At 45.6% G+C, this 14,053-nt stretch overlaps 1 protein-coding gene across 1 annotated transcript; it reads right to left on the bottom strand.

Moving 5' to 3' along the window:
• Positions 1-2,460: 2,460 nt before the first annotated feature.
• On the bottom strand, positions 2,461-7,783 carry LOC140173230 (uncharacterized). The gene is made up of 4 exons (XM_072196018.1): positions 5,300-7,783; positions 3,923-5,134; positions 2,999-3,868; positions 2,461-2,880 (listed from the first exon to the last, which is right to left on the bottom strand). Exons 1-4 carry the CDS (start codon positions 7,781-7,783, stop codon positions 2,461-2,463), a joined length of 4,986 nt encoding a protein of 1,661 aa, XP_072052119.1.
• Between the last annotated feature and the right edge of the window lie 6,270 nt (positions 7,784-14,053).

Below are 14,053 nucleotides of genomic sequence, written 5' to 3'. Positions count from 1 at the left end.
GTAGGCTTTTATTGTTCTTTTCGTGATTTAGTCTCAATTGGCCTTAGTCGGGAAGTCGTGGGGGGTAGTGTCTGTATTCGGCCTGAGCAACCGATCTCTTAGACTGACTGGATGGTCCCCCCATGTAGGTATGGCTCGCACGGTTTCCCGGGCTTCCGTTAACCCCGCGGCGTACGATCCCTATGCTTGGGTCGTTTCCGACTTGAAGGATTCGCCTAACCAAATGGGCGAGGAGGAGCTTACCGAGTTCCGACAAGCCGGGTACTTGTGTGGAGGGACCGACGAGGAAGCCAATTATGACGTTTTCGTCCCGGCTCCTCACGAGCGATTGTATGAAATCAACTTCCACCACCCCCGAGTCGCCGACTGGATTTGGTTCTACAAGTCCATGTTCACCCAAGTTGGCATTCGTATCCCGTTCTCAGCCTTTCAAATGGCGCTTTTAAGTCGAATTTCCGTGTCGCCGTCGCAGTTGCATCCGAACAGTTGGGCCTCGATCCGCTATTTCGAGATGGTTTGTGAATACCTCGAACTGCCGGTGTCTGTAGATGTTTTCCTCTTCTTTTTCACCCTCACAAACCCTTCCAAGGAGGGGAAACACAAAAAGGGGTTCATGTCCTTCCGGTCTGCCCAAGGTCGGAGGATTTTTGGTTTGTTTGAAGATTCCTACCACGGGTTTAAGGACAAATATTTCAAGGTCCGCCCTGTTAAAGGTCGTCACCCCTTTTGGTTGTCGTTGGAGGGAGTACGGCTCATCCCGACCTATTGGAGTTTCGGGGCAGGGTCCAATACCTTCATTAAGGTAACCTATAACGGCATGTCGGCGGTGGATAGGCAGATTGCCGAAGTGTTGGTGGCAGTCTTTGGGAAGAACCTAGTGAATCCCCACCTTCTTATGGGTGACCGGGAGTCCGGTCGTAATTATATTTGTGAGAAACTTGTACTTCACCCTTTACCTTTTTACTTTTATTGATATTCTACGGTGATTAACCGACCTTCTTTACTTTTCTGCAGTGGAGATGTCTGCGTCGGTGACTGGTCTTCCCAACTTGTTCCAAACTTTCCTCTGCGCCAGTGATGACGAAGGGGATAACGAAAAATCTGCCACTGAGAAGTCTGCAATTCCTCCGGAAGACAAAACTACTTCAGGGCAGGAGGCCGCGGTTGACGGGACCGGGACCTCGACCCAAGCTGCCCAGGTCGAGGGCGAGAAAACGGTCCATGCCTCTCCCTTCCGTGAAGTGGTAGGCACCGGGGGTTCGACGTCTGCCCCTGAAACCGATGATGGCTTAGAGGAGGTTCCTAACCCCAAGAGGAAGAGGAAGATGTCCTCCAGTCCCGAGGGGGTCCTTACCGTCATGGAGAGAAATTTTGATGCTGGGAACTTCATAGATTCCCAGCTGATCCCTGGTACTGAGGAGTACTTTCATGAGTCTTCCCTTGCCGGGCAGGCGAGGTGGATGTACCGAACCCTTCTGCGGGGTGCCGTGATAGCCCGGAAGGCCGAGTTTGAGCTGTCCGGGATGGAGTCCCTCCGCAGGCGGTTGGAAGCTAGTGGGAAGGCTAACAATGAGCTAAAAAATGAAGTCGAGACTCTCCGGGAGCAGTTGACTCAATCAAATGAAAAACTTGATGCCGCCGAAAAGAAGGCCACTGCTGCCGAGAAAAAGACTGCCACTGTTGAGAAGAAGTTAGAGGACTCGGACGCCACGGTTTCTCGTTTTGTCGAACGTGAGATGGCTTTGGAGGGCCAGGTCGGCGCGGCGCAGAAACGGGTGGCCGAGGTGGAAAAGGAAAAGAAGGCCGTGGAGGCCGAATTAGCAACGTGGAAGGCTAAGTACAAAGATGTCGTGAAGCAGGGGAAGGGTGCAATTTTGGCGACCGAGGAGGCTCTTAAAGCTCAGGTCAAGGTCATTGCTCCCGAGTTTGATACGTCGGCGATCGGAGTTCTCAAAGTTGTTCAGGATGGCAAAGTCGTCGACGCCCTCAAGAAATGAATCTTCTGTCTAGAGTTTTTGTCTAGCCGTTTTGTTTTGACTTTGTGAACAATTTTAGTTTTTTCCGTTTTTGGCTTGTGAACAATTTGATTTTAGCCGTTTTATTTTGGCTTGTGATCAATGACCGTTTTAATCGTTTGCTCGAGTTGTCGTGTTTCCGTTTCTATTAACCGTTTTTGGTTTATTGTCGTCACTTATATCCATGGCCCATGGTATCTCGCGTAGTCGTTACGATGGTGATTGACTGGTTCCCGGGGTGATCAGTCCCGGTGACGTGCGTCGTCGTTGGTTGTGATGGGGTGGTCTATCTGGAAAATTGAGTGACAAAACAGGAGAGAAAATTTGCACAAGTATATCTTATTCGGTAATCGTATAAAGGACTCGTAAGTCGCTATGAGAAGTTCAAAAGTTAAATTTGCAAATTAACTACTTAGCTAGCCTGGTCGGCTTGTCGGGCCATTCTCTAGGAGTAGAATCTTCTTAGGTTGTCCGCGTTCCATGTTCTCGGGACTTCTTTGCCGTCAAGCCTTTCCAACTTGAATGCTCCTTTTCCCATCACTTTTTTGATTCTGTAGGGGCCTTCCCAGTTCGCCGCCAGCTTGCCTTCTCCGGGGGTCGGTAGGCCAATATCATTTCGCCTCAAGACGAGGTCGTTTGGCTCAAATTCCCTCTTGATCACTTTGGTGTTGTAGCGCAGAGCCATTCTCTGTTTTATCGCCGTTTCTGTCAGATGGGCCATTTCCCTGGTTTCATCTATCAGGTCTTTTTCTATGGCTTCCTCCACTCCTTTCAAAAGCAACCGCGGGCTCGGCTCACCGATTTCTACGGGTATTACTGCGTCTACCCCGTACGTTAGTCGGAAAGGAGTTTCCTTAGTGGAGGACTGTTCGGTTGTTCGGTAGGACCAGAGGACCGCTGCGAGTTCGTCGGCCCAAGCGCCCTTTTTTATTGTCCAACCTCTTTTTTAGCCCCGAAAGGATGACCTTGTTGGCGGACTCTACCTGTCCGTTTGTCTGAGGGTGTTCTACCGAAGAGAACTTTTGCCTTATACCCAAGCCGTTGAGAAATTCCGTGAACTTCTTGTCAGTAAACTGCGTGCCGTTGTCTGAGATGACGACTTCTGGTATCCTGAATCGCGTTATCACCTGCCTCCACATGAATTTCCTGCAATTGGACGAGGATATGCTAGCTAGTGGTTCGGCTTCTATCCATTTGGTGAAGTAGTCAATTGCGACTATGAGGTACTTGACTTGCCCAGGGCCGACCGGGAAGGGCCCTAAGAGGTCTACTCCCCATTGAGAAAATGGTCGGGAGGTCGTTAGCAAGCTTAACTCGGAGGCCGGCGCCCTGGCAAAGTTGGCATTCTGTTGGCACTTTACGCATTTTTTGACAAACTCCTTGGAATCCGTCATCATCGACGGCCAGTAATATCCGGCTCGGATTAGTTTCCTCGCTAAGGCCTTACCTCCGATGTGGTGCCCACAACAGCCCTCATGGACTTCTCTGAGGACGTAGTCCGTCTGGTCGGGGCGTAGGCACTTCAGTAGGGGCTGGTTGAGCCCCTTCCTGAACAGCTGTCCTTGGATGACGGCGTATTTGGCCGCTTCCCTCCTCAATTTCGCCGCATCCTTTTCATCACTAGGGAGTTTGCCGTGTTCTTGGAAGTTGGTGATGGGGTCTAGCCAGGAAAGTTCTAGGGTTGTCATGTGCAATGTGATTGCCGGTTCTCTTGCCATGCCTTGGATGAGAGACCGGTTCCCTTCCCCTGGCTTTGTGCTGGCCAACTTTGATAGGAGGTCCGCCCGTGTGTTCCTTTCTCTAGGTACGTGGTGGACCGTGACCTCTTCGAACTTTTGGCTCAAGCTTTTAACCTTTTCCAAGTACTTCTGTAGCAAGGGGTCTTTGGCTTGGTAGCTACCGTTTACTTGGGAAGTGACGACTTGGGAATCGCTGCATATTTCCAGTCTTCTTGCGCCGACTTCTGCCGCTAGGGTTAAGCCTCCTATAAGGGCTTCATATTCTGCCTGGTTGTTCGAGATGGGAAACTCGAATCTGACCGACTGTTCGTATACAATCCCAATCGGGCTTTCCAGGATGATCCCGGCACCTCCGAAGGTCTGGTTGGAGGCTCCGTCCACATGGAGCTTCCACCGTGTACCCACCTCTTCGCTTGGGTCTCCCGTCACTTCAACCAAGAAATCCGCCATAGCCTGCGCCTTGATGGCTTGCCGGGGCTCGTACCGTATGTCATATTGGGAGAGTTCGATGGACCAAGTCATCATTCTTCCCGCCAGATCGGGTTTTTGGAGAACTTGTCGGATCCCTTGGTCCGTTCTGACGACAACTTGGTGACACTGGAAGTACTGTTTTAACCTTCTCGAGGAAGTTAGGAGTGCCAAGGCTAGCTTTTCCAACTTGCTATATCTTAATTCTGCCCCTTGCAGGGCCCTGCTTATGAAATAGACTGGCTGTTGAGCTTTCCCGTCCTCCCGTACCAGAACTGCGGCCAGGGCTTCGCTTGTTATAGCGAGGTATAGGTATAGTGGTTCCCCGTCCTTTGGCTTCCCGAGAACGGGAGGTGCCGCCAGGATTTCCTTGAAGTGCTGAAAGGCTTCTTCACATGCGGGTGTCCACTCAAACGCCATCCCTTTCTTCATGAGGTTAAAGAATGGCAGGGCCTTTGTCGCCGAAGCTCCGAGAAATCGGGATAATGAGGTCAACCGTCCTGCCAACCTCTGGACGTCCTTGATGCATCCCGGGCTCTTCATCTGGAGTATTGCCTGGCATTTCTCCGGGTTAGCTTCTACCCCTCTCTGAGTTATCATAAATCCCAGGAACTTGCCGGCTTCCATGGCGAAGGCGCACTTGAGGGGGTTCAGCCTCATACCGTGTTGACGGAGGGACGCAAATACGCTTGCCAGGTCGTTCAAGAGGTCGTCAGGTCGTGTTGTTTTTGCCAGGATGTCGTCCACGTAAACTTCAACTGTTTTCCCTATGAGGTCGTGGAATATCCTGTTCATCAGCCTTTGATATGTTGCCCTCGCATTTTTCAAGCCGAATGGCATTACCTTATAGCAGAAAGTTCCTCCTGGCGTTATGAACGCCGTCTTGTCTTCGTCGGGACGGTGCATCGGTATCTGATTGTAACCGGAGTAGGCGTCCATGAAACTTAGATACCGATATCCCGCCGCGGCGTCGACGAGTGCATCTATGTTGGGGAGGGGGAAGCAATCTTTGGGGCATGCTTTGTTAAGGTCAGAGTAGTCCACGCACATTCTCCACCTGCCGTTGTGTTTTCTCACCAATACCACATTCGAGAGCCATGTCGAGTAGTCCACTTCCCGTATGAAGCCTGCTTCTAGGAGGCTGGCCGTTTGCTTGGCTACCTCCTCTGCTCTTTCTGCCGACATCTTTCTCCTTCGTTGAGCCACCGGGCGTGCTTCCGCCTTGACGGCTAGATGATGTGAGATGATTTTTGGATCTATGCCCGGCATGTCGGCTGGTGTCCAGGCGAACAAGTCCCTGTTGGCCCTTATCATTTCAATCAGAGGTTCCTTCAGCTCATGTGGGAGGTTCTTGTTAACGAATGTGAACTTTTCCTCTTCGTCACCGATTCTAAACTTCTCCAGGTCCCCTTCTGGTTCTGGCCTCGGCTTGTCCTCTACTCTGGCATCAAGGTCGGCTAGGAACACGCCGGATGCTTCCTTGGACTTCTTTCGAAGGGAAAGGCTGGTGTTGTCACAAGCGATCGCCGTCTCGAGGTCTCCCTTTATGGTGCCTATGGATCCGTCATCGGTAACGAACTTCATAACTAGCAGCTTGGTGTTGATTATGGCTTCAAAATCGTTGATTGTTTTTCTTCCCAAGATGATGTTGTAGGCTGTGGAATCTCGGAGGATTACGAACTCGGCCATCGCCGATCTTCGGCCTTGGATTTGTCCCACCGAGATTGGTAGGGATATGACTCCGTCCGGTTTGATGAAGTGGTCGCCTAGCCCGATAACCCCGTGCTGGTGAGTCGTCAGGTCGGCATCCTTTAGCCCTAGTGCGTCGAACACGTTGCGGAACATGATATTTGAATCAGCTCCTATGTCGACAAGGATCCGTTTGACGAGGCCGGTTCCCACTCTGGCCGTTATGACCATGGGGGGGTTTTCCGGGGCGTCGCTGAACCATTGGTCTTCCGGGCCGAAAGAAATGGATGGAGGTTTTTTAGAGCTTTGCACCGGCGGGGCTGAGATCGTCAGAACCTTAGCGTCTTTCTTGTGTGCCGACCGGGATTTTGGCGCGGCGTTTTTTGCCGTTACCACGTTTATCACAGTGAGGCCGTGGTCTCTGTCTTCGGGTTCTTGTCGTCGCTTGGCCGGTGGGGTTTTGCCTTCCTCGTTATGATCGCGATAACGTCTTCTCGGTTCCCTGATGAGGTGGGAGAAAGCTGCCAGCTTTCCTTCCCTTATTGCTTGTTCCAGTGCATCCTTCAGGTCAAAACAGTCTTGCGTTTGATGGCCATAACCCTTATGATAATCACAATAAAGGTTCTTGTTCCCTCCCGTTCGGTCCTTAAGTGGTCGGGGCTTCGGAAGAATCCCCTTCTCAGCTATTTGTTGATAGACTTCCACGATGGGGAGGGCGAGTGGAGTGTAGTTTGTAAATTTCCTGACTCGAGGGAACGGTCTAGGTGCCTTGTTTGTTGCCTCCTCCCTAACTTTTTCTTTTGCTCTTTCCTCGTTACCTTGTTGTCGAGCTTGACCATAACCGGGATGCCGCTTATTGGCAGCCACGACTCGGCTGACTTCTTCATCGTTTATGTACTCCTTGGCCACCGTCTGGATTTCATGCATTGTCCAAACCGGTTTCGTGGTAAGGTGTTTTCGGAAGTTCTCGTTGAGGAGGCCGTTTGTCAGGCAGAGACTGGCCACGGAGTCGGTTAAGCCGTCGATTTCCAAGCATTTGTCGTTGAACCGATCTAAGTACCTCTTGGTCGGCTCTCCTTGTCTCTGGGTTATCCCTAGAAGATTGATAGGGTGCTTGGCCTTTGCTATCCGCGTTGTAAATTGGGCCAGGAATGCACGGCTGATGTCCGAGAAACTGTAGATGGAGCCTTGAGGGAGGCCGTTAAACCATCTGATCGCTGGCCCTGCTAGGGTCACCGGGAAGGCGCGGCATCTTACTTCGTCCCCTACTCCCTCTAGATTCATCCTGGCCTCAAAGGCCGTGAGGTGTTCTAGGGGGTCTTGAGTTCCGTCATACCTCATGTCCGTTGGTTTGTCGAAGTGTTTCGGCAACCGGACCTCGAGGATAGATCGGTGGAAAGGGGTGACGCCCATTATCACAGGTTGTCGTGTTCTCTCATATCTCCCTTCCCCGTCCTCGCGACCCCACGCCGCTCGGCGGGTTGTTCTGCCGCGGGAGTAGATGATCGTGTCGTTTCGCCTTCTCATTATGGGTGACTCCTCCCGCGTGCTCTCCGCTTCCGTCCGGGATGCGGATGTACGCCGCGGGCGGCTTCTGTGAGAGTCTTCCTCCTCACTCCCAGGAGACGGGGTATAGCTGGGATCGGAAGACCGTCCCTCCCGCTCCTGGTCGGCTAGCTGTCGTTCTAGGTTCTGGACTCTGTGGCGTAGCTCCTGCATTATTATGGCGCTGTCGCCGCCCGTTCCCCCAAATGGTCGTGTTCTCGTGTGTCGTTGGGGGGACCTCCGCCGTCCCCTTAGTGAGGCGACGGAGGCTGCCCCCTCCGCTCCGGCTGCTCGAGCTTGGTCGCCGGGACCCAGCACGACTTCCATTTAGGCAGGATGGTCCCCACAGACGGCGCCAATGTTCGGTTGTCAGTTCCCGGACAGATCGGGTGAGCTGGTGAAGGGGTGAGGACGCCTTGGTTTTGGTCGCACAGGTTGCGGGTTCGCCGAGTAGCCGAGCACTTGTCCTAGAGAGAGGATAAGGGGGGTGCCACCTGCAAAGACACTCCGACGCTCAAGTCAGCGATGTGCAGGCGGGCAGAATAATGAGGTGAAAGGATATGACGTACCTCGGGGGAAGAGCCAATCTTCCCCTTATATACATGTCAGTAGTGGGCCCCCTCAGGGGGTCAGGCCCATATCCCCAAGGACGCTGTCCTATAGCTACGTGTGAGCCGTACGGGACGCGTGTCCGGGTCGGTTGAAGACCGCGTGACCGGGCCGGGTGGAGCTCGGGTCGGGTTGACCCGCGGGGATCTCGGGCCAGGCCGTAACATATAAGTATATTAAAATGACGAGAAAGTATAGAAAGCCAATAAAATATTTATACAATGTAAATAAATTGGAGATTTAGGGAGTATTAGAGATATAATCATTAGTGTTATCTTTTCTCATCAGCTGAAACTTTTGGTCATGGTATTAGAACTCTATATTCGAAAGGTCAAGAGTTCGTTTTTTGATGAACTCCAAAACCAATTTAAACTTTTGAGATGAATGGTTTCAAGATCTGAGATGTTTATTAACTCAACACATTATACACTTAAACCATTGACAGAAGTTAGTATAAAGTAAGGAGGCAATGACCTCCCAAATTAAAAATTTTAATGTATAAAATTTTTTAATTTTTATATTAGTCCTCTTTTCTTAATTTTAATTTTTTTAAAGTTATATTTTTATTTTGGCCTCTATTGAGTTAAGAAACTAACTAAATAAATTAAGTGATGACAAACATTATTTTTTGGGCAAAATAAATAATTAATGTTGATTAATTATAATTACATGTTACTAATTACTTATAAATTGTTGCAGGCCAAAATATGAATTACAGCCCAAATAAAATAAAAATTAAATAACCAACCTGGTGGACTGAAAAGCAAAAACAAAAGCCTAAAAGAAACAAAGCCAAAGAAATTAAAACGGACCAAGCAAATCATATTCATACCCAAGCCCGAATTGAGTTCAGCAAGCTTTTTTCCTCTCACTTGTTTTCACAAACTCAACGTTACTTTCCTTTCTAATCATGTCAAATCACAAGGTTCAGAAAAGTAAGAAAGAGAAAGAGAGAGAGCTTCTTCCATAAGCCTTTCACCGAAGAAGAGAGAAAGAGAAAGATTAAGCTAGAAAGACAAATATCAAATCACCCAGATCAAACCAAATCTAGCTTTGATTAAAGGTAACCTATTTCCTCTTGCATGCATCAAATCTTCATCTCTTCTTCCCAACACTCTGCTCTATCCGAAATGGGATACAAGAGAAAGAGGATTTCTGTTCTTCTCTGCTGTGTATCTAGGGTCTTAAACAAGACTTGGGGACCAAGTTGGTTTTCAAGGGCTCAGATCAAGTTGACAATGAGAAGATTTCTATCGTTGCTGCATTATGGCTTTCGGTCAAGATAAGGAAGTCAGAAGAAAAGTTTCTAATCTGAAGATTAAGGAGAAAAAGTAAATCTGTGGGTTGGTAAAGATCAAAGCTCAAGGCGTTGACCTTGGAAGAAAAACCCATCAACATGCAAGGAGATAAAAGCAGCTTGATGATCATTCAGAAAACAAGGAGAGAAAACCAGAGTTTGTGAGTTGTGTTCTGTAAAGTTCCTCTACTTGGATAATGCTCTCTTTCAAAGAAGCATTCGGCCAACATTGAAGAACTGTATCTGAGGTTTGCAAATCTGGTTTTGCACATAGCAAAGAGGCTACTGATGAAGTCAATCTCCTTCATGTTTTACTAATTGTAATGTACTTTTCTAAGTTTATCTTTCTGTAATTTCTTGTGAGAAAAGGCATTGTGAGAAAGCTCAAGTAAAAGCCATGAGTGAAAAAAAGGCTGAGCGATACACTTGAGAGAAAAGTCTAGAGTTATTTTCTGATTTTTTTAGGTTGGTTAAGTGTCTTGTATCTTGTACCTGTTTGGTATCCCTTTCTTAGTTGGGTTAGCACTAAGAGTGAGTAGTTAGGTGTTAACATAGCCAATGTCAAGTTAGGTTGGAACTTGAGTGTGAAATTGGTGTATGTAATACTGTTAACTATAGTGAAATTCTTCCATAGTTGTAGAGGAGACTGGATGTAGGTTGCATAGCACAAGGCAACCGAACCAGGATACATGCTGGTGTTAGTTTTTCTCTTCTCTGCTGAGTTTTGTTTTCTGATATTCATGAGACAAAAATAAATTGTCTCATAAATTTCCGCTGCTATGATTCAAACAGAACCTGAATTGAAATTTTGTTTAAAAGGGTAATAACTGCAACTAAAAGGAAGGCATAGATTCAACCCCCCTTCTCTAAGCCTACCACAACATTCAATTGGTATCAGAGCGCAGTTGACCCATACTGTTAATTTGGGCAGAGCATCAATGGGAACTCTCGCTTGTGACTGTGTCACCGAAGCAAGACTCTCCGGCTATGATCAACATCATTGGTATCAAGAGCTAAGGTCTCAAGAATCAAGCTTAACCGCTTGGAGTAAAGATCCAATGGCGAACAACTTGGGTGCAACCATAGTTGCCTACACCCTCACTGAAAGCCAGTCAAACAACCGGCCACCTTTCTTCAACGGGAAGAACTACTCCTACTAGAAAGAAAGGATACGGATTTTCATTCAATCCATTAACTACAACATATGGAAGATTGTCGTGAGTGGTCCAAAGATCCCAACAAAAGCAAGTGCTGATGGAGTGGTGACTCCAAAAGAAGAACCTGAATGGAATGAGGATGACAAGAAGAAGATAGAGCTGAATGCTAAAGCAATCAACCTTCTTCACTATGCTATCAGCTTTGAAGAGTACCGGAAGGTGTCTAGATGCAAGACAGCCAAAGAAATCTGGGAAAAACTCCAGGTTACACACGAAGGCACCAAACAAGTAAAAGAAACGAGGATTGATATGCTGCGAAAAGAGTACGAGATGTTTAGCATGAAGGATGGAGAAAACATTGATGAAGCGTTTGAGAGATTCTCAATCATAAACGAGGATTGATATGCTGCGAAAAGAGTACGAGATGTTTAGTATGAAGGATGGAGAAAGCATTGATGAAGCGTTTGAGAGATTCTCAATCATAATCAACAACCTTGATGCTATGGGTACAAACTATGCAGAACAAACCTTGGTGAGAAAACTCCTTAGAAGCCTCACAAAAGAATGGGAAAACACTGCCACTGTCCTAACCGAGAGTAACAACATAAGTCCCATAACCTATGATGAGCTGAGAGGAAAACTCCTTGCCTATGAAGCCACACACACAAACACAGACTCAAAGAAAAAGGGAATAGCCCTCAAGTCACAAATAGAACCGAAAGAGAGTGAGTCTAGTGATGGTATTTCAGATGACGAGCTTTTGTTTTTGCTAGGAGATTTAGAAGAATGATGAAGAACAAGGGCAAATACAAAGGTTCAAGTTCAAAGGAGCACAAGATCGACTTGAGCAAAGTAACGTGCCATCACTGCAAGGAGGTCAGACACTTCAAGCTAAACTGTCCAAAGCTCAAAAAGGAGGACAAAGGAAAGAAGGAAAGGAAGAGAGTACTCATTGCAGCTTGGGAGGATCTTGAGAATGACTCAAATGAAGAAGAAGAATCTGAAGGAGATGACAAAGACTGCTTCATGGCTGGAAACAACAATCTTGATGAGGTAAACTATTATGATTTGACCATTGAAGACTTGCATGCTATTATTGATGATCTCACTTTAAACACATCAAAACTGCTTGATAAATACAATGAATGCAGATCTGAAAGAGATGTGTTAAGAGCTGAAAATGATTTTTTAAAAGAAAAAGTAAAGGAAACTGAATGTGCTTTGGACATCATTGAAGAAAACAAATTTCTAAAATCTGAACTTGAAAAATTAAAAGGAAAGCACATTGTGGTTCTTTCTCATGAGTTAATTGCTGAAAATGAAAGATTAAATGATATGATTAAAAGGCTGAATGGTGACTTAGCAAAATTTGCTCAAGGTTCTAGCAACTTGGACAAATTACTTGCAAGTCAAAGACCATTGTTTGAAAAATCTGGTTTAGGCTACATAGCCAAGGAAGATGCAGTTTCTAATACTTCCTCTATAAAATTTGTGGCTTCTTCATCAAATACCAAATCCATACCAAGCAAATCAGGTATCGGATATGTTTCAACCTGTGAAGAAAAATTTGATGAAGCAAACACAAGTGAAACTGAGCCTTCACCAAGAACTGGTCCTAGTTCAAACCGGCCAGGTTTGGGTTACATTTCGAAAAATGAGGATGCTTTCAAGAAACCACTATTTACAACAAAACCTCATTTTCGAAAGGTAAAAATGTTCAAAAAAATTCTGGTGAAAATATTTTTGCAAAGAGGAATAATTATAACAAAAATCAGTTTGTCAAAAGAAATGCATCGAAAATTCCTACTATTTAATCATTTTAAGCAATATAACTTACCTCAATTTCAGTGGCACACATCAGAAAATCATTGTGTTAATTGCAAGAAATTTGGTCATTCATATGCACAATGCTTCATTTAAAAGAGAGTTGTAGGAAACAAAGTCTATAATGTTGTTTGTGATTTCAATGCATTTCAGAGGATCCAAATTAATTTGGATACCTAAGACTACTTGAAACTCATCATGCAGATTTGCCTAGCATCCAAGAACAAAAAGGACATGTGGTACATGGATAGTGGATGTTCAAGGCACATGACTGGAAGGTCAACCTACTTCATCAAACTAAACAAGTATGATGGAGGTTTTATGACCTTTAGAGATGATGGTAAAGGTAAAATCATTGCTGTTGGAAAAGTAGGTAATGAGCAATCAACTTTCATTGATGAGGTACTTTTGGTATATGGTTTGAAACACAATCTTTTGAGTATAAGTCAGCTGTGTGATTTAGGATATTTAATGACTTTCAAAAGATCTGAATGCTGTGTTGTGAATGAAAAGACAAATGAAGTAATGTTTGTTGCCAAGCTTTTAATAATATGTATAGACTTACTCTTGATGAACTAAAGGATCAAAATGTAGCTTGTCTTCACTCTAAAGAATCTGAAAAGTGGTTATGGCACAAAAGATTGGGCCATGCAAGTATGTTTCAAATAAACAAACTTGTAAAGAAAGAATTAGTAAGAGGTCTTCCATTGATAAAGTTTGACAAAGACATCACTTGTGATGCTTGCCAAATGGGAAAACAAACAAAAAGTTCTTTTAAACCAAAGGAAGACATCTCTACTAAAAGACCACTTGAGTTGCTACACATTGATTTATTTGGTCCAACAAGAACTCAAAGCCTAGGTGGTAAACATTATGGTTTAGTAATTATGGATGACTATACTAGGTTTGGTTGGGTTTATTTCTTGTACACAAAAATGAAGCCTTTTTGGCCTTTGAACCTTTTTGCAAGAAAATTCAAAATGAAAAGGATTTAAAAATCTCTTCTATAAGAAGTGATCATGGAACTGAATTTGAAAATAATTTATTTGAATCCTTTTGTGAAGAATTTGGAATATCTCACAACTTCTCTTGTCCAAGGACACCACAACAAAATGGTGTGGTGGAAAGGAGAAATAGAAGCATACAAGAGATGACAAGAGCTATGCTTTGTGAGAGCAATGTTCCAAAATTCCTTCGGGCTGAAGCGGTTAACACGGCTTGCCACATTTTGAATAGAACAATCATAAGAAAATTTTTGAAGAAAACCCCTTATGAACTTTGGAAAGGCTGCCCACCAAACTTAGACTACTTACACATCTTTGGATGCAAGTGTTTTGTTTTAAATAACAAGGATAATTTGGGGAAATTTGATCCAAAGGCTTATGAGTGTTTGTTTGTAGGATATTCCACAACTAGTAAAGCATATAAGGTTTATCATTAAGATGCTAGAATTATTGAGGAGTCTATACATGTTACATTTTGTGATACTAACTTGGTACAAAGCATTTTGGAAGATTGTGATGCAGGAAATCAAGCTCAAAAGGAAGTTGAAACTGTGCAAAATCAAGAGAAAGGACATTTTGGTCAAAATGAACCAGAAACTGCAACTGCTGAAAATTCGAGAGACAATTCCATTTTGTCTCATGAATCTGAAGGAAATCCTAAAGCCAACAGCACCCAGAATCCCTTGGTATCTCAATCTGCATCCAA

The sequence above is a fragment of the Arachis hypogaea genome, chromosome 5 (assembly GCF_003086295.3).
Source record: "Arachis hypogaea cultivar Tifrunner chromosome 5, arahy.Tifrunner.gnm2.J5K5, whole genome shotgun sequence".
Lineage (NCBI taxonomy): Eukaryota > Viridiplantae > Streptophyta > Magnoliopsida > Fabales > Fabaceae > Arachis > Arachis hypogaea.
Note: the sequence above shows the minus strand (reverse complement) of the source record. Positions and strands in the feature narration are given on the sequence as shown.

Coding starts and splice junctions, on each gene's coding strand:
- LOC140173230 (XM_072196018.1), bottom strand. CDS start 7,783: ATGGAAGTCGTGCTGGGTCCCGGCGACCAAGCTCGAGCAGCCGGAGCG. Junction 5,135..5,299: donor GGCTCTCGAATGTGGTATTG/GTGAGAAAACAC, acceptor GGTTACAATCAG/ATACCGATGCACCGTCCCGA. Junction 3,869..3,922: donor CCCAAGTCGTCACTTCCCAA/GTAAACGGTAGC, acceptor TACTTGGAAAAG/GTTAAAAGCTTGAGCCAAAA.